At 38.8% G+C, this 25,624-nt stretch overlaps 1 protein-coding gene across 2 annotated transcripts in view; it reads left to right on the top strand.

Annotated features, from left to right (window-relative positions):
* Window positions 1-25,624, top strand: part of TMEM65 (transmembrane protein 65) — a 41,778-nt gene that overhangs the window by 909 nt on the left and 15,245 nt on the right. Inside the window, exon 2 of one of the 2 annotated variants that reach the window (XM_036437251.2) lies at window positions 18,801-18,881. The exons of the other annotated variant lie outside the window; for it this stretch is intronic. Coding sequence (XP_036293144.1) covers window positions 18,801-18,881 — 81 coding nt within the window. The remainder of the gene's footprint in view (window positions 1-18,800; window positions 18,882-25,624) is intronic. 2 annotated transcript variants of the gene reach the window in all.

The following is a 25,624-nucleotide window of genomic DNA, read 5'->3' as shown; positions in this document are numbered from 1 at the left end:
TGGGGGGAACTTTCCGCCTCTTGAGTGTCCCCGGGGGCAAGTGGGACCGGAGCCGATCTAGCCGGGCAGCCGGAGCCAACGCTGGGCTGGCTGGTTCCTCCCCAGGCTCAGAAGCCCGAGCTTCAGCCCGAACGGCCAGCCGATCCTGTTTTGATTTTGTTTTGATTTGCTGTGTGCTCCCCCCGTCCCCCTCCTCAGCCCCCTGGCCACTCGATGCTTTTGTGTGAACCAGCAGCCGCGCAGGTGGCATGCCTGCTTCCCCCTCAAGTGCTGTGAACGCGAGAGGAAGAAACTTTTTCTGAATGGCCTTGGAACGAAGATGTCTGGGGGCCCATAAGAAGGGGTGTTGCTTCCTAAGGCAGAGGTGCTCTCGGCTGCTTGTTTGCACGCACATCTGATTATATTATTGCTTTGAGCAGCGGAAGGGAATATTTCCCCGGGAAATGGAAAGAATGGATCCAGCCAGCAAGGGCAGAAACATACTTGCAAGCCCACGTTAAGTTCAGTGCTTTGCGAGTTAAGCTCCAGCTTTTGTTGTTTCCCCAGAGGTTGGAAGAATGAAGTAAACAAGAAGGTATTTTTTCCCTGAGAATCTGTGGCTCTACAAGAAAAAGCAGACTTCTGCTCAAAAGTAATCTGCAATGGTGAAAGCAAAGCTATTTTTAAGCCAACATGGTAAAATAGGATACTTTTGCAATCAGTGCAGCATGCTTGGTAGGTCAGAATTTGAGTCCAGCTGTAAAAGCTAACAATTCATAAAATCAAAGGGATGAAAGGAGCAAAAGATAAAATAATTCCGTCTTAAGATATTTGCCATTTAAATATGGTAAGATAGACAAAACACATTGCTACTCTTTTATATTAGATGCTGATGTGTTTGAACATTAAAAGTTTACACACACACACACACACACACACACACACACACACAACGTTGGTAGGTACATAACCATTCTGTTGATTCCTTAAGTTTAAGACATATTGCTTTGGAAGATGGTATTTGATTTGCCACAGGCACTTGAAGGTGTTTCTTTGGCCTATGCACAGGAATGGAGGAAAGATTTATCTACCTCTATGTGACTTACCTATACTACTTCTTCAAACACTTATTAGTTGTGTCTTTTTAATATATATATTAAATTATATATATATATATATATATATATATATATATATATATATATATATATATATATTGATTTCAGAGAGGAAGGGAGAAGGAGAGAGAGACAGAAACATCAGTGGTAAGAGAATCATTGATAGCTGCCTCCTGCATACCCCATGCTAGGGATTGAGCCTGCTACCCGGCATATGCCCTGACTGGAAATCTAACTGTGACCTTTTGGCTTAATTGTATCTTTTAACCACGCCCCTTCCTCCTAACTAAATTCAGGGAATTGTGGACCAATTTATACTATTGGGTGATTCAAGACAGTGTCCACCTACAGTGCTTTTACAGGAAAAATGTCGCATTGCAATCAATTCATTTTCTTAATGTGTAATCACGCTATATTAAATCATAATCAAATGCTAGCATATTTTGTAAGCTATGTGTGTACTCAGTATGTAGTTTTAAAATGTTCAGTTCTGAAAATGAGCTCCTTGATTACAATAGACACTCACATGCTGAAGTTCTCCATGGGCAAGACTATTTGAACACACATTTGGCCTAAGTAATAGCTTGGAAATGCTATATTACCATTGTTACAAGATTGAAGGGCCCTATTAATATAATTTTATGACAATTCTTGAAAAAGCATGTCCTGGGTAAATTTTACTTCATACCTATTGCACATTGCAATGGATATGCTGCATTTTACAATGAAGATAGTATTTTGAAGTTTAACATAGTTTAATGTATGCTGGAAAGGACCTGTAAACTTCAGTAAATGGAGATTAGTTAGATCAATTATACTTAATAAGTATGTACGTTATATGAGAAAGAATGCTTATCACCTATTTATAAGCTAAAGAACTTTAAAGTTTAAGTAAACTATTTTTACCAATGTTGATGACTAAATTATTGCTGTTTGACTCAAATGACATTTATTGTAAGTGATGCTACTGGTTTCATTTTTAAGACAGTTTTAATGTTCTTTGTTGTCTTCAATATCAATACATATAGTTACTATGGAGATAACTGTAATCGAATCGTTACTAATAAATTACCTTATTCATTATTATGTTGCAAATGAATATAGCTCATTACATTGCTGAAACCAGCATTTCTTTTCCCAGACAAACAAAAAGTTCCTGTTTTTCTTTTAGTGTTGCTTTTTCAATATACGATTCACTTATTAAGAGTGTGTGTGTGTATACTTAGTGGATTTTTTAATGAAATAAATTCTTATTAAAAGGGCGTTTTCTTATTGTAGGGAATCTTCTGTGTTTCTGGGAAGGTTTCTTGTATGATGGTATGACATGTTTTAGATTTGGTGTGGAAACATTACAAGAAAAAAAATCATCCATGCTTTGATATGTCAGTGGAATCTACTGCTGAAATTTGGTACTTTTGCCCTTATCTTCCTTATGAGTTTATCAGTAGGCAAGTGATATGGTCTTGACAAGATAAAGCATTAGGTTCATATAATTGATTTATAATAGATAATCCCCACTTTGTGGGATGTCTTATCATAGCTACTTAGGATACTGAGGTTTTTACATTACAAACTGATTTCCTCCTCAATTTAAAAAAAGTTGATATTGTGTTCTCAGTTTACCTGCTCAACCTGGTCTTTTTCCAGAAACAGTTCATATCCTCAGGTAGTACATAGTTAGTTCATTGTTTTTTGTGTTTTTTTTTATAAGTAGGGCTGGCAAGCTGACATCATTACAGTTGCCTTTAATTTTAGCCAAGATTTTCAAACAAATTTGTCTCCCACTTTTTGCAATTACAATTTCTATTTATAATTATTTTTAAAAACTGATTTCAGGACCCTCATGGATACCAAAATCTGTGGATACTCAAGTCCCCTCTATAAAATGGCATATTATTTGCATATGATCTATGCACATTATCCCTGTGAACTTCAAATCCTCTCTAGATTACTTCTTATGCAATGTAAATGCTGTGTTAATAGTTGTTATAGTATACTCTATTGTCTAGGGAATAATTACAAGGGGAAAAAAAGTCTGTACATGTTCAGTACAGATGCAACCATCCTAGGCCTAACTACTTTGTACAAGACAGCAACTGTAACTCCCTACCCCCCGCCCCACCCGATTATTTTTTAAATTTGATTGGTTGAATCCCCGGATGTAGAACCTGCAGATACTATGTGCCGAATGTACAGCAATTTGGTTTTTGAAGGATGGGCAGTGGCATTGCTCGTTGTATTAGTTGTACCCTGCTAGATCACAAACACCCCTAAATATAACGGCTTAAACAAACAGGCATTGTCTCACAGCCTCAGGAATCCCGGAGCAGCTTAGGGAGATGTTTCTGACTCAGGTCTCTCATAAAGTTGTAATCAAGCTTTCAGCTGAGGCTGCATCGTTGGACATCTTGACTGGGGTTTGGAGATCCATTCCTATGATAAAAAGGCTCATTCACTCAGCAGTAGGCTGAAGTCCCAATTCCCTGCCCGCGGGCCACCCCCAGGGCCACCTGAGTGTTCTCAAGGCGTGGCAGTTGGCTCCCTCCAGAACAAGTGATGACACAGTCTAAGTTGGAAGCCACAGTCTTTTATTATCCAGTCTTAGAAGAGAGAGTCCATCTCTTTTGGACCAGGGCACTGTACAGGGTGTAAAGCCGGGAGGTGGAAGTCATTGGGAGGCATCTAAGAGGCTGCCTTCCACACTTAAGGTGCTGTAATTAATGTTTGCTGGAGACTTACGTAGGGATGAGAGCTGGCTTTGGGGAAGGCACAGCAAAAGATTTGATTTGAAAAAATAAAAGGAGCCTCTTGGGGAATATTTTTGTTAAACATGTACGTAAGTACTTTAAAAATGAGATTCTTACAGGGGTCCTCAAACTTTTTAAAGTGGGGGCCAGATCACGGTCCCTCAGAGAGCTGGAGGGCCGGACTATATGAACTACTAATTCCTACTGTAACACCTCGGCTGCGCTCACTGCCCAAAAAACCTGGCGGGCCGGATCAGACTCCTCTGCGGGCCGCATGTGGCCCGCGGGCCGTAGTTTGAAGACGCCTGTGACATATCACAAGAGATATATTGCAGGGAACAGAGCAGTTTTTCTATCAATGTTAGATCTTTTTAAAAAAATATATTTTTTTATTGATTTCAGGGAGGAAGAGTGAGGGAGAGATAGAAATATCAGTGGTGAGAGAATCATTGATTGGCTGCCTCCTGCAGGCCCCACACTGGGGATGGAGCCCGCAACCTGGTCACGTGTCCTGACGGGAATCAAGCTCTGACCTCCTGGTTCTAAGGTCGACACTCAACCACTGCGCCAAGCGGGCTTTCAACGTTAAATCTTAATTAGCTTGCATTTTTTTTCATCATATTAAGTGGTAATTGTGTACATTTAGGTTTTCTTTTTACCATTTATCTGCATCCACATAGGCATACCATATAATTTTAAAGTATGCTTAATGTAGTTCCTCATCTTCTGTGATTACTTAAGAAGGTGAGGAGCTTCGTTTTGAGAACTTGCCAGATAGCAGAAGGGCCTTTGTCACATGAAAGGCTGCAAGATGAAAAGCTGATATTAAAGTGGATATCTAGAATACTTAAAAACAAGATTTTTCTTTTTTCTTTTTCTTTTTTATTTTATTATTTTTTTAAATGTTTTATTGATTTTTTTTTTGCCCCCCTCCCTCCGTCCCTCCCACACATCCCCTCCCTCCCCAGAGTTTTGTGTCCATTGGTTGTACTTATAAGCATGTATAAAAGTCCTTCGGTTGATCTATTATCTCCCCCAGATCTTCCTCCCCTCCCCGCTGTAATTTGACAGTCTACTTGTTGATATACTGTCTCTATATCTATCTTTTGGTTCATCAGTTTATAATGCTCTTTATTATTCACAAATGAGTGAGGTCATGTGGTGTTTCTCTTTCATTGATTGGCTTATTTCACTCAGCATGATGTTCTCCAATTCCATCCAGGTTGCTGCAAATGATGAGAATTCCTTCTTTTTTATGGCAGCATAGTATTCCATTGTGTAGATGTACCACAGTTTTTGGATCCAATCATCTGCTGACGGGCACCTAGGCTGTTTCCAAATTCTGGCTATTGTAGATTGTGCTGCTATGAACATAGGGGTGCATATGTCCTTTCTGATTGGTGTTTCTAGTTTCTTGGGATATATTCCTAGAAGTGGGATTACTGGGTCAAATGGGAGTTCCATTTTCAGTTTTTTGAGGAAACTCCACACTGTTCTCCACAGTGGTTGCACCAGTCTGCATTCCCACCAGCAGTGCACGAGGGTTCCTTTTTCTCCGCAACCTCGCCAACACTTGTCGTTTGTTGATTTGTTGATGTTGGCCATTCTGAAAGGTGTGAGATGGTACCGCATTGTTGTTTTGATTTGCATCTCTCGGATAATTAGTGACTTTGAGCATGTTTTCATGTGCCTTTTGGCCTTCCTTCTGTCTTCTTTTGAAAATGTTCTATTTAGGTCCATTGCCCATTTTTTAATCGGATTATTTATCTTCCTTTTATTTAGTTGTATAAGCTGTTTGTAGATGTTGGAGATTAAACCTTTATCAGTAGTATCATTTGCAAATATGTTCTCCCACACTGTGGGCTTTCTTGTTGTTTTGTTGATGGTTTCTTTTGCAGTAAAAAAGCTTTTTATTTTGATGTAGTCCCATTTGTTTATTTTCTCTTTAGCTTCCATTGCCCTAGGGGTAGTATCAGTGAAGAAGTTCTTTTGGCATACATCTGAGATTTTGCTGCCTGTGGATGCTTCTAGTATTTTTATGGTTTCCCGTCTGATGTTTAAGTCCTGTATCCATTTTGACTTTATTTTTGTGAATGGTGTAAGTTGGTGATCTAGTTTCATTCTTTTGCATGTGTCTGTCCAATTTTCCCAACACCATTTATTGAAGAAACTGTCTTGACTCCATTGTATATTCGTGCCTCCTTTGTCAAATATTAATTGAGCATAGTGATTTGGGTTGATATCTGGGTTCTCGATTCGATTCCATTGATCTATATGTCTGTTCTTGTGCCAGTACCAGGTTGTTTTGAGAACAGTGGCTTTGTAATATAGTTTGAAGTCTGGTATTGAGATCCCTCTTACTTTACTCTTCTTTCTCAGGATTGCTGTGGCTATTCGGGGTCTTTTATTGTTCCAAATGAACTTTTGGAGAGTTCTTTCTAGGTCGGTGAAATATGTCGTTGGTATTTTAATGGGGAGTGCATTGAACCTATAGATTGCTTTAGGAAGTATGGACATTTTGATGATGTTGATCCTACCAATCCATGAACATGGTATGTTCTTCCATCTCCTTACATCTTCCTCTATCTCTTTTTTCAGTGTTGTGTAGTTTTCTGCATATAGGTCCTTTACTTCCTTAGTTAAATTTATTCCTAGGTATCTTAATTTTTTTGGTGCAATGGTAAATGGAATTGCTTTTTTAGTCTCTGTTTCTGCAGTTTCTCTGTTGGTGTATAGAAAAGCCATGGATTTCTTGGCATTAATTTTGTATCCTGCTACATTGCCAAATTCATTTATTAAGTCAATTAGTTTTTTAATGGAGTCTTTTGTTTTTTTTATGTACAATATCATGTCATCTGCAAATAAGGATAACTTTACTTCTTTTTTTTCAATTTGGATGCCTCTTATTTCCTCCTCTTGTCTAATTGCAATGGCTAGTACTTCCAGTTCTATGTCAAACAGGAGTGGCGAGAGTGGGCATCCCTGTCTTGTTCCTGTTCTTAGAGGGAATGGTTTTAGTTTTTGCCCATTGAGTATAATGTTGGCTGTGGGTTTATCATATATAGCTTTTATTATGTTGAGGTATGATCCTTGTACTCCCACCTTGTTAAGAGTTTTTATCAGAAAAGGGTGTTGGATTTTATCGAATGCTTTTTCTGCATCAGTTGATATGACTATATGATTTTTATCTTTCAATTTGTTTATGTAATCTATCACGTTTATTGATTTGTGGATATTGTACCATCCTTGCATTCCTGGAATAAATCCTACTTGGTCGTGGTGTATGATCTTTGTGATGTTCTTCTGGAGTCGATTTGCTAGAATTTTGTTGAGGATTTTGGCATGTATGTTCATGAGGGATATTGGCCTGTAATTCTCTTTCATTGAGTTATCTTTATCTGGTTTTGGTATTAGGGTGATGCTGGCTTCATAGAAGGAATTTGGAAGTGTTCCTTCCTCTTGGATTTTTTGGAATAGTCTGAGGAGGATAATTTTTAGTTCTTCCTTGAATGTTTGGTAAAACTCTCCTGTGAAGCCATCTGGCCCTGGGCTTTTGTTTGCTGGAAGCTTTTTGATGACTGTTTCAATTTCTTCCCAAGTCACTGGTTTATTGAGATTTTTAGATTCTTTCTGATTGAGTTTTGGAAGATTATATTTTTCTCGGAATATGTCCATTTCCTCCAGGTTGTTTAGTTTGTTGGGGTAGAGTTGTTCATAGTATTTTGTAACAATCCGTTGTATTTCGGTGGGGTCTGTTGTTATTTCACCTCTTTCATTTCTGATTTTGTTTATTTGGGTCCTCTCTCTTTGTTTCTTAGTTAGTCTGGCTAGAGGTCCATCTATCTTGTTTATCCTTTCAAAGAACCAGCTCTTGGTTTTGTTGATATTATGTATTGTTTCTTTGGTCTCTATGTCGTTTATCTGTGCTCTGATTTTTGTTATTTCCTTTCTTCTACTTACACTGGACTTTTCTTGTTGCTCTTTTTCTAACTCTTTGAGTTGTAGAGTTAGATCATTTGTTACACTTTTTTCTAGTTTTTTGCAATAGGCTTGTAAGGATATGAACTTCCCTCTCAAAACTGCTTTTGCTGTGTCCCATAGATTTTGGATTGTTGTGTTTTCATTGTCATTTGTTTCCAGGATGTTTTTAATTTCTTCCTTGATTTCTCTGGTAACCCAGTCCTTGTTTAATAGCATGCTGTTTAGTCTCCATGTGTTTGATTTCTTTGGATTATTTTTATTGTAGTTAATTTCCAGTTTTATGCCATTATGGTCTGAGAAGATGCTTGATATGATTTCTATCTTCTTGAATTTGAAGAGACTTTGCCTATGTCCCAAAATGTGGTCTATCTTTGAGAATGTCCCATGTGCATTTGAGAAGAAGGTATATTCTGTGGCTTTGGGGTGGAATGTTCTGAAGATGTCAATTAATTCCATCTGGTCTAGTGAGTCATTTAGGATTGATATTTCTTTACTGATTTTTTGTTTAGATGATTTGTCAAAGGGTGACAGTGGGGTATTAAAATCTCCTACTATGATTGTATTGCTGTTAATCTCTCCCTTAATGTCCTCCAGCAGTTTTTTTATGTATTTGGGTGTTCCCGTATTGGGTACATATATATTTACCAGGAAAAACAAGATTTTTCATGGCGCTGTGACCCAGAAGGGATTTTGGACTCTTAAGGAGAGAAACTCCATTTTTCTCAGCCTATTGTTCAGGATTATGGGGGGAAATAGCCACTCTGTTTAGCTAGTAACTTCTGGGATGAATTGGAGATAATTTCAGCTTTTGCTGAAAGAGAATGAGAACGAGGGTAAGGAAAGCATTTCATACTCTAAATTAAGATGCGTGAATAAAGATATTTCAGTGCCTTCACTGAAATAGTATCAGACGAACAAGGGAAGTAGCCCCAACTAGACACAGCAAGAAGAGAAGAGCCAGGATGAGGATGTGAAGTGTGAATGGAGTCAGGAGGAGTGAGAGATATCTAAGAAACTTGAGAGCTTCTATATCTTGGGCCTAGATAAGTTAAAACAAAGCTTTGCCACAATCACTTATTTTATTAATATGGAAAGAACCTAATATATCAGTATATTCCAACAAGCTTAATTCTGAATACTTTAGAGTTATTGGACATGTTGGAATGGCCTCTATTACTAGGAATTACTGCCAGTAAAGAACAGATAACACAAATAAGATTTTTTCCCCATTATAAGAGTATATATGTTATTTAACAGTCTTCAGTCATCACTGACTGGTACTTGATGTCCGGAGTTACATGTGATTTAAAACAACAAGCATTCTATTACATCTTTTGATTTTTGTGGATCAGGAGTATAATCAGGGCTGAGCTGGATAATTCACCTGGTTCGTGTGGTATCTATAGAGGTCACTCCGTAGACATCAGCTGGAAGAGGGGCTCATTACAGAGTCCAAGATAGTCCCACTCACGTTTGGCACGTTGGTGGAGATGGCAGGATGGGCCCCACCGCAACAAATTGGCCAGAGTAGGGGTATGTGACCTCAGCAGCATGTCAGTCTCAGCTGTGACAGCTGGTGATAGACCACGGTCCCAGAGAAAAGGTTCCAAGAAAGCTAGATAGAAACTTTGAGACTTTGTATTGGTTTCATATTGCTGCAATAACAGATTACCACAAATTTAGTGGCTTAAAATAATACAAGTTTATTTTCTTAGCATTCTGGGGGTTTGAAGTCCAAAATGAGACTTAAGGGGCTAATAAGAGCATCAGCCAGCGTCTGTCCTAAAGGCTCCATAGGAGAAGCTCGCTCTTGTCTCTCTTCCAGCGTTTGCCATTCCTTGGCTCCTGTCCAATCACTCTGATCTCTGTTTTTGATTTTTATGTCACCTCCTTCATTGACCCCCGTATCACATCATAGTGACCCCGGAGATCACATTTAGGCCCCGGATAATCTCATTCTCTCGAAATCTTAATTATTCACATCTGCAAAAATCTCCTTTGCCGTACAAGGTAACATATACAAAAGTTGGAGGATTGGGTATGGACACTATTCAGCCTTTCATCCGACTTGTTATGACCTAGCTTTGGAAGTCCCAGAATGTCACTGCTGCTGGTTGAGCAAGCCACTCAGACCGGTCTGGACTCACGGGAAGGGGAATTAGGAAGAGGTATTCCATGTGGATGGCCATGCTTAATAGTCGTAATTTATTACTTTCTATCGGTGCATTTAGAAAAAGAATAATTTCTGTTGGAAATCTTGTCTGACATTTTCTCTATTAACACATACCATTAACATATTTGGTTTTTGTTTATTTTAAGAAATTTGAGCCGAAACCAGTTTGGCTCAGTGGATAGAGCGTTGGACTGTGAACTGAAAGGTCCCAGGTTCAGTTCCTGTCAAGGGCATGTACCTTGGTTGCGGGCACATCCCCAGTAGGGGGTGTGCAAGAGGCAGCTGGTTGATGATTCCTGCTCATTGATGTTTCTTTTTCTTTTCTTTTTTTTTTTTCATCGATGTTTCTAACTCTCTATCCCTCTCTCTTCCTCTCTGTAAAAAATCAATAAAATAATAAAAAATCTCATTCATCTCAATATTAAAAAAGAAAGAAAGAAATATGAGTATTAGTTCTCATGCTGGGTGCTAGTGCAGTGATTTCTTTTATATATTGAGCTACGTGGGACTCCTTCCTCCATATAAGGATTCCTCAGCGTTGGCACTATGACATTTTGGGCTGGATGCTTCCTTGTTGTGGGGCTGTCTTCCACAGTGGATTTTAGCAGTGTCCTATCCTCTACCCCTAGATGACAGAGCACCCTTGTACCCACCTCACCCCAATTCTGGCAACCAGAAATGTTTCCAAACATTGCTGAAGGTCCCATGGGGAAGGTGTGGGGTGGGGGGAAGAAGAGGGAGGTAGCAAAATTGTCCTGGTCAAGAGCCATTGTTTCATAGGAAATGCTGTAAGCTGCTGCTGCTTCAATCCTCTGCCTTATCTCTCCTCTTCTATCATACATGGATACTTGTTGTTATCAGTGTATTCTCTTTGCTTCTAGCTCAGTGCTTTATTTTATATTTATTCGTCTCTGGATAAGGTCAGAAGAGTAACTCCTTACCTCCCTATCAAACGCCTCACCTCTCTATCAAATAAATGAGCTTTGTAAAAACTGTTTTCCTTGATTGTGATGTCTCTTAATTTCTAAGTTCTTGACTAAATCCTAACTGTTACCCTGTTTCCCCGAAAATAAGACAGTGTCTTATATTAATTTTTTCTCCCAAAGTTGCGCTAGGTCTTATTTTCGGAGGATGTCTTATTTTCGGGGAAACACGGGTAGGTACTTAGAAAATATGGCTTCAGGTAAGTTGAACACTGCTAGAGTGTTTGATTCTCTAGTAATTAATTTGGTGTTGTTCATCTTAAGCAATCACAACAAGCAAGTTTTTATAAACAAATTTGTGGATAGGAAAATTAAAATAATATAAAGTCTGCTACCGTGTTTCCCCGAAAATAAGACATCCTCCGAAAATAAGACCTAGCGCATGGAAAGATAAGACATCCCCTGAAAATAAGACCTAGCGCAACTTTGGGAGAAAAAAATTAATATAAGACACTGTCTTATTTTTGGGGAAACAGGGTACTTACAGGGGCACCAAGAAGGTCAGTTGCAACTAAAGACAGTGGTTGTTTTGAAATGTTGGGGATGATCTGATATTGAACCATTAATAGTTTCAGTTTTTCTAAAAATAGTGATGAGTTTGCATAACCACACTTTTTACTAGTTTTCTTTGGCACGTCAGTGTAAAGCTCACTGGAACAAATAAAGACCAGTCCCTGAGCGAAAAATTTATTAGCATTTTTTTCCAGTCAGTTGAATTAATTAGTATGTAGGTTTATAAGACTCTTCCCTTCTGTTTGACTCACAGGTTTATGTCTGCTTACAGATAATGAAAACAACCACATCAGAAACAAGAAGTTCAATGTTAAAATGTAACAACTTAGTTACCTCAGAACTCCTGGTAAATGAGAGATCTTCTACCAGTGGTCAGCAAACTCATTAGTCCGCGGAGCCAAATATCAACAGTACGACGATCGAAATTTCTTTTGAGAGCCAAATTTTTTAAACTTAAACTTCTTCTAACGCCACTTCTTCAAAATAGACTCGCCCAGGCCGTGGTATTTTGTGGAAGAGCCACACTCAAGGGGCCGCAGTTGGCCGACTCGGTTAGACAAAGCACTTTGCATGTAATGAGATGTCGTTCCTCTTAAGCTCTTAAGCATTTACTTTGATAGCTTTTGTTGGAAGCATATTTGAACATAGTACTGCATTTTTCTCTGCCTTGAAAAATGAAAGTATAATGAGCACAATTTAGCTTCTGCTAGATGTCAGAGTTCTTATATACTGTATTTTAATACACTAATATTTTAGGGGGCTACTTCTATTTGTAAATATACTACTAGTCATCACACCACATGCCATTCCAGTTGGCAGGCTCTTTAGACTCTGGCATATAGTGGTAGTGAAATGTAGTAACCCTCCCCAACCCCTCAGTGCCTGCAGACTATTCTACGCCATTCTCATTCATCCCTTGTGGTTGTGGTAAACTTTTTTCTGCTGTGTAAGGAGGTTTGCTTCTTGGCATCTTTTTTAAAAATTTTTTTATTTTTAATGTCTGCTCTTTATTACTCTTCCATGTGTTTTTTCTTTCTTTTCTTTTTCTCTCATTCTCATTCTGTTTTTGATCCCCCTAGGCTTGGCAATAGGGTTTAATCCTGATATACGTTTCAAGGTCATAGACCACTACCCTTCTTTGTCCTTCCAGCTAGCCAATTGCTTCTATCACATTATTGATCTTTGATGCTCAGATCTCACATTGAAGATATTGTGGGTACTTTTGCTAATATCTGGATTTTGGCCATTCAAAGGATCATTGTTTTAAGCACCTGATTAACTGAGATATTACTATTTTTGGATCTTAAAGTGTCAGGGAAATTATATTAGAACTTCGTGTCCGGGGCGGCGGGGGGGCGGGGGGGGGCCCCCTTGCACAGCAAGGTGGGGAGGGTGTCCCTCAGCCCAGCCTGCACCCTCTCCAATCTGGGACTCCTCAGGGGTGTTCGATTGCCTGTTTAGGCCCTATCCACTCTTAACATTCACCTGCCTGCCTGCCTGATTGCCCCTAACCTACCTGCCACCTGTTCATCCCCAACTGTCCCCCCTGCTGGCCTTCTCACCCCCAACTGCCCCCATTGCCAGCCTAATCGTCCTTAACTGCCCTCCCTGCCGGCCTGCCTGTCCCCAACTGTCCTCACTCCACCCTCCACCTCCCCGCTGGCCTGATAACTCCCAACTGCCCTCCTCTCCTAGCCTGATCAACCCTAACCACCTCTGCCTCAGCCCCCATCAAGATGGCTTTGTCTGGAAGGACGTCCGGAAGATCTCCTGGTCTAATTAGCATATTACCCTTTTATTAATATAGATGGTTTTCTTATTTGGGTTAGTTTTATTTTCTGTTTTCTGACTGAGTTTTAGGGCAGATTACTTAGTGCATTGTAGAGTTTAAAACATTCGTACTTTTTATAAAAAAAGCCTAGTAGTTCACAAATCTATTTCTGAATTTTTATTGTAAAATGGTCCTTATATTTTATAGAAGACATTCTGCAGCTATGACTCTTGCTGCTGCTAACACCATCTTTACTACAATTACTTAGCAATTATTAAGTATTTGCTATGTGTCAAACATGCTGAACTAAATGAGTTTTCATGTACTTATTCTATTTACTTCTCATGAAGAGAGAAGGAATGATCTCTATTCTATAGATTAAGAAATTGAGGTCAAACAGGAGTTTTCCCATGATCCTGCAACCTGTGTGGCAGAGTGGAGTTTTTAACTTAGCTTTGTTTGACTCTAAAACTCTGTTCTAATTATTACACCCTTCTGGATATTCATTGCTGGGGTTTTTTAACGCATGATGGGGAAAAAGGCTACACTTCAAATGCTCAATAAAAGTTATATATCTTAATCTATCTTTTAACATTCAATACAAAAGCAAATATGGCATTTGCATAAGCAAAATCAAAGTAAAATCAGTGTGCAAAAGAAGTTTATAAATTTGTTTGAGGAATTTGGAAAAGTCAGAAAACTAGTATTTGTGACAGTATAACTAATGCTTCTAACCTTTACTCTAATTTTTCTTTAGATATTTGAGTTTTATAAAATATCTCTAACATACTATTCATAATTGAAAGCTTTACAAACTGTGAAAGTTTTATTTAACAAATATTTGTTACTCTCCCTACCATCTATAATAATAAAAGGGTAATATGCTAATTAGATCGGACATCTTCCGGACGTCATTCCAGACATCCTTCCTGACAAAGCTGAGGCCAGAGGGAAGCCAGTGCTGGCAGCCGGAGGAAGGAAGGCCCACTCTTGAACAAATTTTTGTGCATCGGGCCTCTAGAAAAATAGAATTAATTAACTTGGCATAATACTCTCATGAGACTTACATTTTTTGAGAGAGAAAAGATATGAGTAATACAGTAAATAAATTAAATCATTATATATAATCTGTGCTGTTAGGATAAACAGAATTACGCTTATTTAGATAAGGCGATCTGCAAAGGCCTTTGTGTAGGCAATATTTAAACTGAAACGAAAGGTTTGAGAAGCCAGTCATTCAGAAGGCGGGAGGAGAGCATTCTGAGGAGGAAAAGCACATACCAAGACACTGAGATAAGAAGGGCCTTGGCATAGCATAGGAATTGGCAGAAAGCGTTTATGGGTGGAATTTAATGAACAAAGTGGAGCGTGGAATGAGATAGGCGGGTAGGCAGAAGCCAGACTAGTCAGGGCCTCTGTGGGTAAACCTTAGGAAAGCCGTTAAGGTTAAGCCCTGGAGTGAAATAATTGTTTGTAAAGAGCACTGTGGCTGCTAATGGACTAACTGAAGGTTGCAAATGCATAAGCTCGGAGATCACTTAGGAAGCTGTTACAGTAGTCTAGGCTGGGGTGATGGTAGTTTAGACTAAGTGGCCACAGAGATGAAGAAAAGGAGGTGGATTCAAGAAATTTATTTGAGCCTGGCCAGCATGGCTCAGTGGTTGAGCGTTGACCCCATGAACCAGAAGGTCATAGTTTGATTCCTGGTCAGGCACTTGCCCGGATTGCAGGTTCAATCCCCAGTGTGGGACGTGCAGGAGGCAGCTGATCAATGATTCCTTCTCATCATTGATGTTTCTATCACTCTCTGATCTCACATTGAAAATACTGTGAGTACAAAATTTCTTCTCTGAAATCAATTTAAAAAATTAAAAAAAAGATATTTATTTAAGAGTCAACTGATGGAACTTGCGGATGGGTAGAAAGGGGCAGGTAATTAAGGGGGAAAAAATAGAAAGTGAGGACTTAGGGTTCTAACTAGTGATTGTGTAAAAGATGGTCCTAATAATTGTGAGGGAGCAGTCTGGGGGCAAATAGGTTTTGGGGGGATGGAAATTAAAGTCATAAGTTTGGACATGTCAAGTTTAAGATACTTGTGTTAATGTGAATGGTGATATCAAGTAATTAGGTGTGTGTGTGTGTGTATGTGTGTGTGTGTGTGTGTGTGTTGTATTTATATTACAGATCTGAACTCATAGGGAAGTTTAGGCTGAAGATGTGAGTATGGGTGTCAACAGTTGTGTCTAGATGGAAAAGAAAATCCAGGAGAGAACTCAAATACCAATGTGTATTGGAAGGGAAGAGGAGGAAGAATCCGAACTAGAAGAAGACTGAGGAGTGTCCACAAAGACAGGAAAAATATAAGATGTGTGTTCCAGAAGCTAAGTGAGAAAGACAGTGAGTGGGTTGACCTGATGCTTTGACTAAGTCAAGTAAGGGAAAGGCTTGGGGGCAGGGGTGTTGGAAGAGGTTGCATAAGATTTAACACAAGAGAGACTGGTGTTTTTGTCAGAAGTGCGTTGTGGTTTTTTTTTGTTTGTTTTTTTTTTTAAATATTTTTATTGATTTCAGAGAAGGATAGAGAGGGAGAGAGAGATAGAAACATAACAATAAGATTCATTGGCCAGCTGCCTCCTACATGCCCCACATTGGGGATCGAGCCTGCAAACCCTGATATGTTCCCTGACCGGGAATGAAACCCTGACCTGCTGGTTCACAGGTCCACACTCAACCACTGAGTACACCAGCTGGGCTGGCAGAAGCAATTTTATAAGAACTATTTGGGAAGAAGCCAGATTGTAGTCAGCTGAGGAGGGCGTATTAATAAAGAAGGATTCGGCTCTTAAAACTTTAAAGGGAACTTTGGATAGTACTACTATGGTAGCTTGAGCATTACTGCGATTATTCCTTTCCTCATTGGTCAGAAGTCTAAACTTACTTTAACTACTTATTGCTAGTATATTCATTTTTTTTTTTAACAGACAGTCCTGTGTAGAATTAGAGTTAATCAGAGAAAAATAAAATATCACAGGTAAGCAAATCAAACCCCTTTTTAGCAGCATTTTGAAAAATATGCAGGCCATTTAGCAGGTTAAGATCTTTTTATTTTCTTTGGGAAGAAGCTTATGAAATCAAGGAGATGATTTGAACTCTCCTTTTCATAAAATACCCAAGAGCCAGGTATACATTTGTTTCCTGAGCTGTAGGATTTTCACTGCTGACACTGAGCGAGTCCCTGGCAAACTGGATGATTGGTCTCCTTCCCCGACAATATCTTTGCCCTTCTCATAGACTAAAGCCTTTGACTTATAGGAGAGATTGAAAAAGAGATCCAGGTAAAATTTCATGTCCCTTCCACACGATTGCTTTTCCACTCCTGAAGGTCTGCCCCAAATGGGACACTTTCTCAAGATTCTCTCTCTCATCACTTTTTGTATCTGGTGGGATTTCTGGTGAAAGAATGCAAGGAAGTGCGGACTCCCTCAGTCCATCTGTAGGCCAGTGCCTTCCCATGTCCCCCAGCCCAAGCTCTGCCTTCCCCTGCCCCTTACTGTTCTAGTGGCACCTTAGGGTGTCTGGTTGCATGGATCCTAAGTAAGCAAGTGCTAAAGTCCCCTGTCCCCTCTGACCTTGCAGGTGCCTGCCTCTTTCTTCATTTAGGCCACGTTGTTTGCGCTGTGACTTCAGCTCTCTTACGGGTTTGGTTCGAAATAAGTCATGAATTTGAACTTGGTTTGACTTAGTTTCACTGTAAGGGTTGTGGATGGTGCTTTTTGTAGCTCTCTCCATCCCACAGTAGAAACTGGAACCTTGCGTCACAGAGTTTTAAGTACATAGAACATCATCTGGGAATTTTATGGAAATGCAGCTTCTGTTTCAGTGCGTTAGAGGTTCTGCATTTCTAACACGTTTCCAGGGATTTCAGTGTTGCAGGCCCAGGGATCCTGCCCTGAGTAGCAAGGTTCTAGCAGGTGGTTCTGCTTTCTGTTTCAAGGTGGGAAAGAGGCGAGGTCACACAGAAAAACGTAGGCACGCTTGAGTTGTGAAAGGGAACAGGCAAACAGATGTGAGAGTGATAATGTGAGATGTGGCACATTTGGTGAGCTGGCAGAAATGTATGTTTGTATGCGAGAAAGGTCTTAATGGTTTAAAAAATATTATCCTAGCTTTTTTTTCTTCTTCTTATCAAAGGGCTTCCTTAAAGACAGTAGAAAAAAAACGAATTGTTAATACTGATTTTATAGGTGTACAATGAGAACTTTTTAGTGTAATTGTGCTTTTCCCGCTTCATATTATTTCTTATGTTTTGAAACAATCTCAAATTTATAGAAAAGGTTTAAGTATGGTACAGTAAGCTCCCCCTCTATTCCCTCCCTCTCTTCCCCCCCCTCCTCACCCCCCCACACACAAATCACTTGAGAATATGTTGCTGACATGAAGCTGTATCATCCCTGTCACAGGTTAAGGTCTTATAGTCTCTGAGACAGAGATTAGCACAAGACATTTATTGGGGAATACAGTGTCCCAATAAATGGAAGCCTCAGCTGACCCTGTGGAGGCTTCTAGAGATGGGATGGCCCCTCAGTTGGGTAAGAAGTCTCTCTCCCTCTGTGAAACTGAGCTCTTGGGTGTGCACTGCCTTGGCAGGGGGCAGGGGGCAGGGCTGCCTGTGCGGTGGCATTCTTCAGCAGAGGCATCCTCCCAGAGGAGGGGTGTGGACACTGCTGCTGAACTGCTGCCATCAGACACTCCAGGCATGCAGCGGAGGAGGCCGGAGAAGGCGCTCTCGTGATGGACTAAGTGAGGAGGTTGTGATGAACAGGATGCCGATGTTCCAGAGGAAGTGACTCTGGTTCAAACTTCACCCTAACGGAGCTCTCGGAGATATTTGACGGCTTTGAGAATACACGGGATAAAATGTATAAGCTAACCCAAGCTCACAGAGTGTGGCAACTCCCGGGGCAGAGAGAAGCTGCGGGCTCTCCATCGTGAGGGATGTGAGCAGTGCTAGCTCTGTTCAAGCGGCCTTGGGGCATGTTCTCCACAAAGAGATGACAAAACACTTTAATTCAGTGTTTCTAAGGTTTTAAATCATGGCATACTAAATAAACTAGTTTTCTTATTCCCAAATTTTCCTTTACAATTGTCAGTAGACAAGTTTTTAAATGTTTTATTGTGATGTAGTTGACATTCACTGTATTAGTTTCAGATATACAAGATATTTGTATATATTGAAAAATGATCACTACAATAAATCTAGTCAACATCCGCCACCATACATAATTCCAAACTTTTTTTCCTTTGTGAGAGAGATTTCAATGTTTGGGAAAATTTTTTTTAAAGATCACAGAACAATTGTCATTTTCTCCATTGCTTATCACGATTTTGCAGTTTCAGCTTGCACTGTCATTTTAATGGTCCCACACAACTGTGCAAAGGGACAACTGCCTATATTCAAGCATGCTTCACTTTTTATTTACACTTATTTTATTTACTTTACCGCCTGAATACATTTTGATCTTTAAATATTTTTAGCATGCAGATTTCCCAAACCTGAGGTAGCCATTATGAAGACGGCGAAGAAGGTACCATCAGCAGAGGGCCCTGATAGTTTTGGTATAGTACAATCTTAACCATATTGATTGTTCTCTAGATGTTTATTGCAGAGAGCAAAGCATCTATTTAACAGAACTTCTTGACTTCTTGCTGGTTTGAAATAGCATGCTTTAGTTATAATGACAATTTTTTTTTCTGCATCATTTTGGACCACCTGCAAAATATTTTTTATTATCTAATCCTAGATTTTGTGGCTATGATAGAATAATAATTGCATGTTTAATTAACTGAAGGATTAAACTTATGGCCTTAACAAAAGACAAAATCTCTTATATTTAATTATATTTAAATAGTGTATTTTAAAAATTGTTGCAGTAACCCCCGGCAAGGGATGCATAACGAGCAGCAAAGATGAATGAGTAGGGAAAAGGACCACACAGGGAAACCTTCAGAATATTGTAAAGAGAAACTGTATTTAAATAACTGAACTTCAAGAAAATATATTTTAAAAATATATTCTTGTATAAGTTGGAAGCCTTAAATAATTTCACTTTAAGGCCATTCATGAACATTTTTTTTTTTTAAGTTCCAGTCTCCATATAGCTTGATATCTAATTTATGTTGCATTTTGTAGTGGTGGTGGTACTGGGAGAATTGTATTGAGTGTGTGTGTGTGTGTGTGTGTGTGTGTGTGTGTGTGTGGGAGAGAGAGAGAGAGAGAGAGAGAGAGAGAGAGAGAGAGAGAGAGAGAGAGAGAGAGGGAGAAAGATATCTCTGTTCCTATTTTATTTTTTATTACTATTTAATATAAATATACCAGAGGCCTGGTACACAAAATTCATGCGGGGGTGTCCCTCAGCCCAGCCTGCATCCTCTCCCATCTGGGACCTCTAAAGGGATCCCTCTCACAATCCAGGACTGCTGGCTCCCAACCGCTAGCCTGCCTGCCTGCCTGATTGCCTCTAACTGCTTCTGCCTGCCAGCCTGATCACCCCCTAACTGCTCCCCTGCAGGCCCGATTGCCCCTAACTGCCCTCCCCTGCAGGTCTGGTCACCCCTAACTGCCCTCCCCTACAGGTCTGGTCACCCCTAACTGCCCTCTCTTGCCAGCCTGGCCCCCCCCCCCAATTGCCCTCCCCTGCAGCCCTGGGTCCCCCTAACTGCCCTCCCCTTCTCCTCTGATTGCCCCCAACTGCCCTCCCCTGCTGGCCATCTTGTGGTGGCCATCTTTGACCACATGGGGCAGCCATCTTGTGTGTTGGAATAATGGTCAATTTGCATATTACTGCTTTATTATATAGGTTTGCCTAAGAAGTATAACACAGCATATAAAAAGGAATCAGAAATATTTTATGGACCAATTAAAATTTTAAAAGGATAAAGGGTAAATACAACTTTGTTTACTTAGGCTTTATAAGGGGTGGGCAAAATAGGCTTACAGTTATTAGTATAGGAAAAGACATACAAGTTAAATCAATGATTTAATACAATAAACTTTTTCACATACTGACAGTGTCTCACATATTCATATACAATTGATTGTTGGTTCTTCTATATTTTTATTGAGAGTTTACTTCTGAAAGGAAAATAGAAGAAGAGAATGAGAATACAGGATATGGACTTGACTGTGTGTCTTTGAGTTAAGTCACTTAACATCTCTGGGCTGAAGTGGCTGCATCTTCAAAGCAGAGAATTAAGTCAGTATTTCTCAGTGGGCATCCTAGCATTTGGGCTGGATAATTTTTCATTATAAAGGAATTTCTTGTGCATTATAGGATGTTTAGAATTCCTAATGCCAGTAGCATTTCCCAGTCATTATCACATCCAAAATATCTCTGTCTTTCTGAGCATTTTGTAGGATGATGACCAACCACCCCAAGTTGAGAATCACTCGGTGGGTGGATCTAAGAATCCTTTTACTGCTCACATTCTATAAAAGATTTATTTGGGGAATGATTCAAAGGGGAAAAGGTAATGTATTGACTGAAAAATCTCTGCTCATTCCTAGTATAAAGCAATTTTATTTATTTATTTGCTTGCATACTTACTTATTTTTGTTAATCCTCACCCAAGGATATTTTCCCATTAATTTTTAGGGAGAGTGGGAGAGAGAGGGAAAGACAGAAGGAAACATCCATGTGAGAGAAACATCGATTGGTTGCCTCCTGCATGAGCCCAGACCAGGGCCCAGGCTGGGGAGGAGCCTGCAACCAAGGTACATACCTTTGGCTGGAATCGAACACAGGATCCATAGGTCTGAAGGCCAATGCTCTATCCACTGAGCCAAACTGGCTAGGGCAAAGCAATTTTATTTTTAAATGAATATCTTCTGGGGCTCTATGTAACTATATCCATAGATATATCTACCACTTATGATATTCCAAGACGAATTATTAATTTGTCTTAACTCACTTTGTTTTATATCTATAATATACAAAATCCATAATTAAATAATTTTCTAAACTTATTGTAGTGATATCTCTATACCTAATAAGTTGCAACTTTTAAAAAGTTGTACTGTTTTAATATCTTAGTCTTTTAAAAAAAGGGATATCATTGTACATAGTAATCATTCTTTTTGCATTGGCCTGAGGAAGGGAAGGAATATAGCCTCCGTATATTAAGTGGTGTATGTAATTACCCCAAGTACACAAGTTAGACATGTAAAAGCAACCACTAATCAATAGTATGTTTGATTATCTTTTTATTTTGAAATTTTAAATATATTTTTATTGATTTCAGAGAGGAAGGGAGAGGGATGGAGAGATGGAAACATCAATGATTGATTGGCTGCCTCCTATACACCCCCTATTGCGGGGATGGAGCCCGAAATCCCAGCATGTGTCCTTGGCAGGAATTAAACCTGGGACCCTTTGCTCTATCCACTGAGCCAAAGGGCTATCTTAGATAAATAAATTATCATACCCCTAGTATTTACTGTAATTTCTTAGAAGTAAACAATTAACAGGTGAGTGTACTAATGAGGTTAGTAAAGGTGATGATTCATTGGGCATTATCACCAAATCATTACTACTGGGCAACTCCTGTTCTCTCAGCTGTCACACCGGGGTCTGCCTCAGCCCAGGGACTGGTTCCTTGTCCTTAAGTAAACTGGATTGCAGTCTAGGTTGCAGTGAAGCTCAAGGTCACATGATATGTACCCCAGACAGTTAATGAGATGACAGTATTATGTCATAGAAATTTCTTTACTCCATAATGTGCATGAAACTTTTAAATACCAAGTAAAATTCCAAAATTACACTCAAATTCTTTTTGGGGGGACCTTAGCTAAAGCATATATATTTTTAAAAATAATTTTTAAATCATTTTATAATTATAGTATTAATTTTAAAAGACAAAACCTGTTGATTGAAATTTAGTAAGTTAAAAAGTTAAGTTCCTTGCTATTTCTAAAGAGTATTTTCAGTTTTCAATGTCAGTTTTTATATTTCTTAAGCCATATTTACTTATTTTAAAATACTGCTGTGTAGCTTCATAAACCTCTTTCGGTGCATGACTTTTTTTTTGCATTTAATATGATTTGCTTAAATTGTTTTGCATACAGCATGATTTGTACTTCAAGTTTGTATTTTTTAATGTTATGTATTATGAATTTTGCGTTATCCATTGGAACTTTTGGTTCTATTAAAAGTCTAAGCAATTATTTATAATGTTCAGAAATTTAGCCCCCAAATTGTTTCTTAAACACAGTAGTTCTGTCTGTCTTTTTTATAAATCTCTTTTTAGGCCAAATAGTGATTTGTGTGGCCAAGTCACGCCTGTACTTTATTGGGAAAATGGTAGGGTAGGGCCTGGAGCAGATTGATTAGGTGATCAAAAGGTCAGAAAGTAGATAATTGGGCACTTAAAGAGTATTTGTTTTCTTGTAATTAAAGGACTAATGTGTGCATTAAACTATTCCTTTTATGTCCTTCAGGATGAAGTTGCTTTGGTATTTACTACATCTATTATAAATGATTTTGAATTTTCCCTTGATTTGTTATCTTATATTGATGTTTACTAACTTTTTCTTCTGTCACCTCCCTTTTGATTTTAAGCCTTTTCAATTAATTTTAAAATTTCAGATAATTTCTACTGGAGCATATTTTCATTTACGCCTTCAGTATAATTTTGAGTATAATTTTGTCTGCTCCTTCTAATCCTTAAGTTACTTATGATTGGTCTCCATCTATTGTTTTTCCTGAGACTGAGTCATGTTTTCCTGTTTCTTTGTGAAGTAATTTTGAATTGTACCTTAGTCATTGCTGTGATTATTGTGTTACAGAGACTCTGGATTCTGTTTTTTTATTTAAAATATAGGTTTTTAACATTTGTTGTAGCAGGCCACCAGTGGTTAGGCTTAAATTACAAGCTCTTGGGCTGCAGCTTAAATCTTTAGTTATTTTACCCTTAGCTAGGATTTATTTGGGTTTTCCCTGCCACATGTGTGTGGCTCATAGATCAGCCATATGCTGGAAAGAATGTAATAGAAGGTAGGACTCCTCCATTCTGACTGTTTTTTCCAGGATTTCCCTCTTACTTCCTGGTGGCTTTGGTTACTGTGTGCCCTGTTACTGCTTCTTCTGACCAGGAAGTGTGAACATATTAATAATAGCATTTAGTGGTCCTGCATGTTGTGAATTAAGGCATTCCCTTAGGCCAAAAGCTTCAACAAACAGGCAACTCAATACCATGCCTCCAGAATTCTGAGTGTTGATTCCTTTTCAGAATTAACCTATTTTTGGTCATTTTTCAATGCTTTCAATTGGTTATTTGTTTATATTGTATTTTAGCCTATTCTTTAGAATTGTTCTCCAGTGGTCGGCAAACTCATTAGTCAACAGAGCCAAATATCAACAGTACGATTGAAATTTCTCTTGAGAGCCAATTTTTTTTAAACTTAAACTTCTTCTAACGCTACTTCTTCAAAATAGACTCGCCCAGGCCATGGTATTTTGTGGAAGAGCCACAATCAAGGGGCCAAAGAGCTGCATGTGGCTCATGAGCCACAGTTTGCTGACCACGGTTCTAGGCAGAAGATTGGTCTGATAGAAGCTTATTCAGCCAGTGTTAGAAATAGGACTAGAATTTTTTAGGTAAAAATAGTTGGAAAATATGGTGTGTGGTAAAGTACAATCTTAAAGTCATATTATTTAAAAATATTCAGAAAAAGAATAGAAAAATTATGATGTATACTAGAAATTATGATGTAGAAATTTGTGCATGGGGAGAGATGGGGGGTGTCCCTCAGCACAGCCTGAGTGTTCCGCGCCCAGCCTGGTCAGAGGCACTTGCCTCCCTACCTGGGTGCAGAATACTTGTCTCGTCGCCATGGTGACGAAGCAAGCATTCCACCAGGCCCTCACACTGCCCACTCTCAGCCGCCACCCACCCCCAGGAGTGGGGGTTTGGGGGGGCCTGAGAGGACTGGGTGCCACCGTTTTGTGGTTATGGGTGCTGCCATCTCTGTGGTGGAGTGATGGTCAATTTGCATATTCCCTCTTTGTTAATACACACTGTAATGGAAAGAATTGTTTTTTCTGACTGCAAAGTCTGCTGCTGACTTTAGATTAGAATGCATTTCCAGTGTAAGTGTAGATAGTTTACCTACATCAGAAGGAACATATGTAGGGAAACCAAGCTTCTAGAGTTTATTGTAACGATTTTCAGGGAGGTTATATTAACAGCCATTGCATTTAAAAACCTATATATTTTGATGACACCTTGGATTTATTTTCAAGATTGAGTTCCGTTGCTACATCTAATGTTTTTTACTTCTGACATATATTTTGTTTTGATTTGGTTAATATAGTAAGCAAGATAACTTACAGTGTCAAAGTCCTCAAAATGATCAATTTATAATTAAAACATGTTTGGTGGCTACTTTCCATAAAATTTACATTTTGCATAAAATTTCCACTTTCTAGGAAATGATCCTTTCATATTTCCTCTTATTATTCCTTTGGTTCTTTGTGAAGCAGGAGGCAGAATCTGTGATTTGATTTTACACTCAACTCTGTGCCAGTGGTTTTCCTTTCTGCTCCATCTCCTTTACTTTACATGTCTTTAAAAAGATTATTTTTTCATTACCTTTAATTTTTTAATCCTTCTGGGTAGTCAGAAAAACTAGGGTACTATGTACATCATTTGCTTTTTTTTTTTTTTTCCCTACTGCTGCACATTATACCTTCACCTGGTCCTAAACCTTTGGAGATGCAAAATATTTTAAATATTTTGGTCAATGTGTAGGGAATTTGAAGAAGTAAAGGCAAGGACACTACATACTCTTAGCTGCTGGGAAGGTCCTGCTGGATGAATTTTTAGATGTTTCAAGAAGTTCTAGTCCACTGACAAGGACTTCACACAGTGTCAGACCTGGGGTCAGGGGTAGAGTAATGCAGCTAGCAAATACTTCTATTTACTTCACCAGAAAACTCTGTGGCCTACAGCGATATTCTACATTCCTTCTTAAAACATTTGGAAAACTAGTTGTATACCTTAAAGGTAAATTTTGCAATAATAGGGCAAATCAAAGTATAGAGAAAATATTTTAATCAACATAAAACTCTATACAGATTAGTATATTTTTATTTCTTAACCCTTCTAAAAGAGGGAAAATACAATATCTTAAAGTTGAATTCTTAGAACTTTCTGAATAATACAATAATTGATTAAACTCTAGGTTTTAGGGTATTTCTTATTATAAAGCCAGATGCTTTATATTATATGCTTTTTAAATAAAGTAACATTCACAAATATGAACCATACATTTTTATCTAGCTTATCTATGTATATTTAGTTCT

Source organism: Pipistrellus kuhlii, unplaced genomic scaffold, assembly GCF_014108245.1.
Source record: "Pipistrellus kuhlii isolate mPipKuh1 unplaced genomic scaffold, mPipKuh1.p scaffold_m20_p_14, whole genome shotgun sequence".
In the NCBI taxonomy this organism is placed as follows: Eukaryota; Metazoa; Chordata; class Mammalia; order Chiroptera; family Vespertilionidae; genus Pipistrellus; species Pipistrellus kuhlii.
The sequence above is the reverse complement of the archived record's forward strand: the minus strand, read 5'-3'. Positions and strand labels throughout refer to the sequence as shown.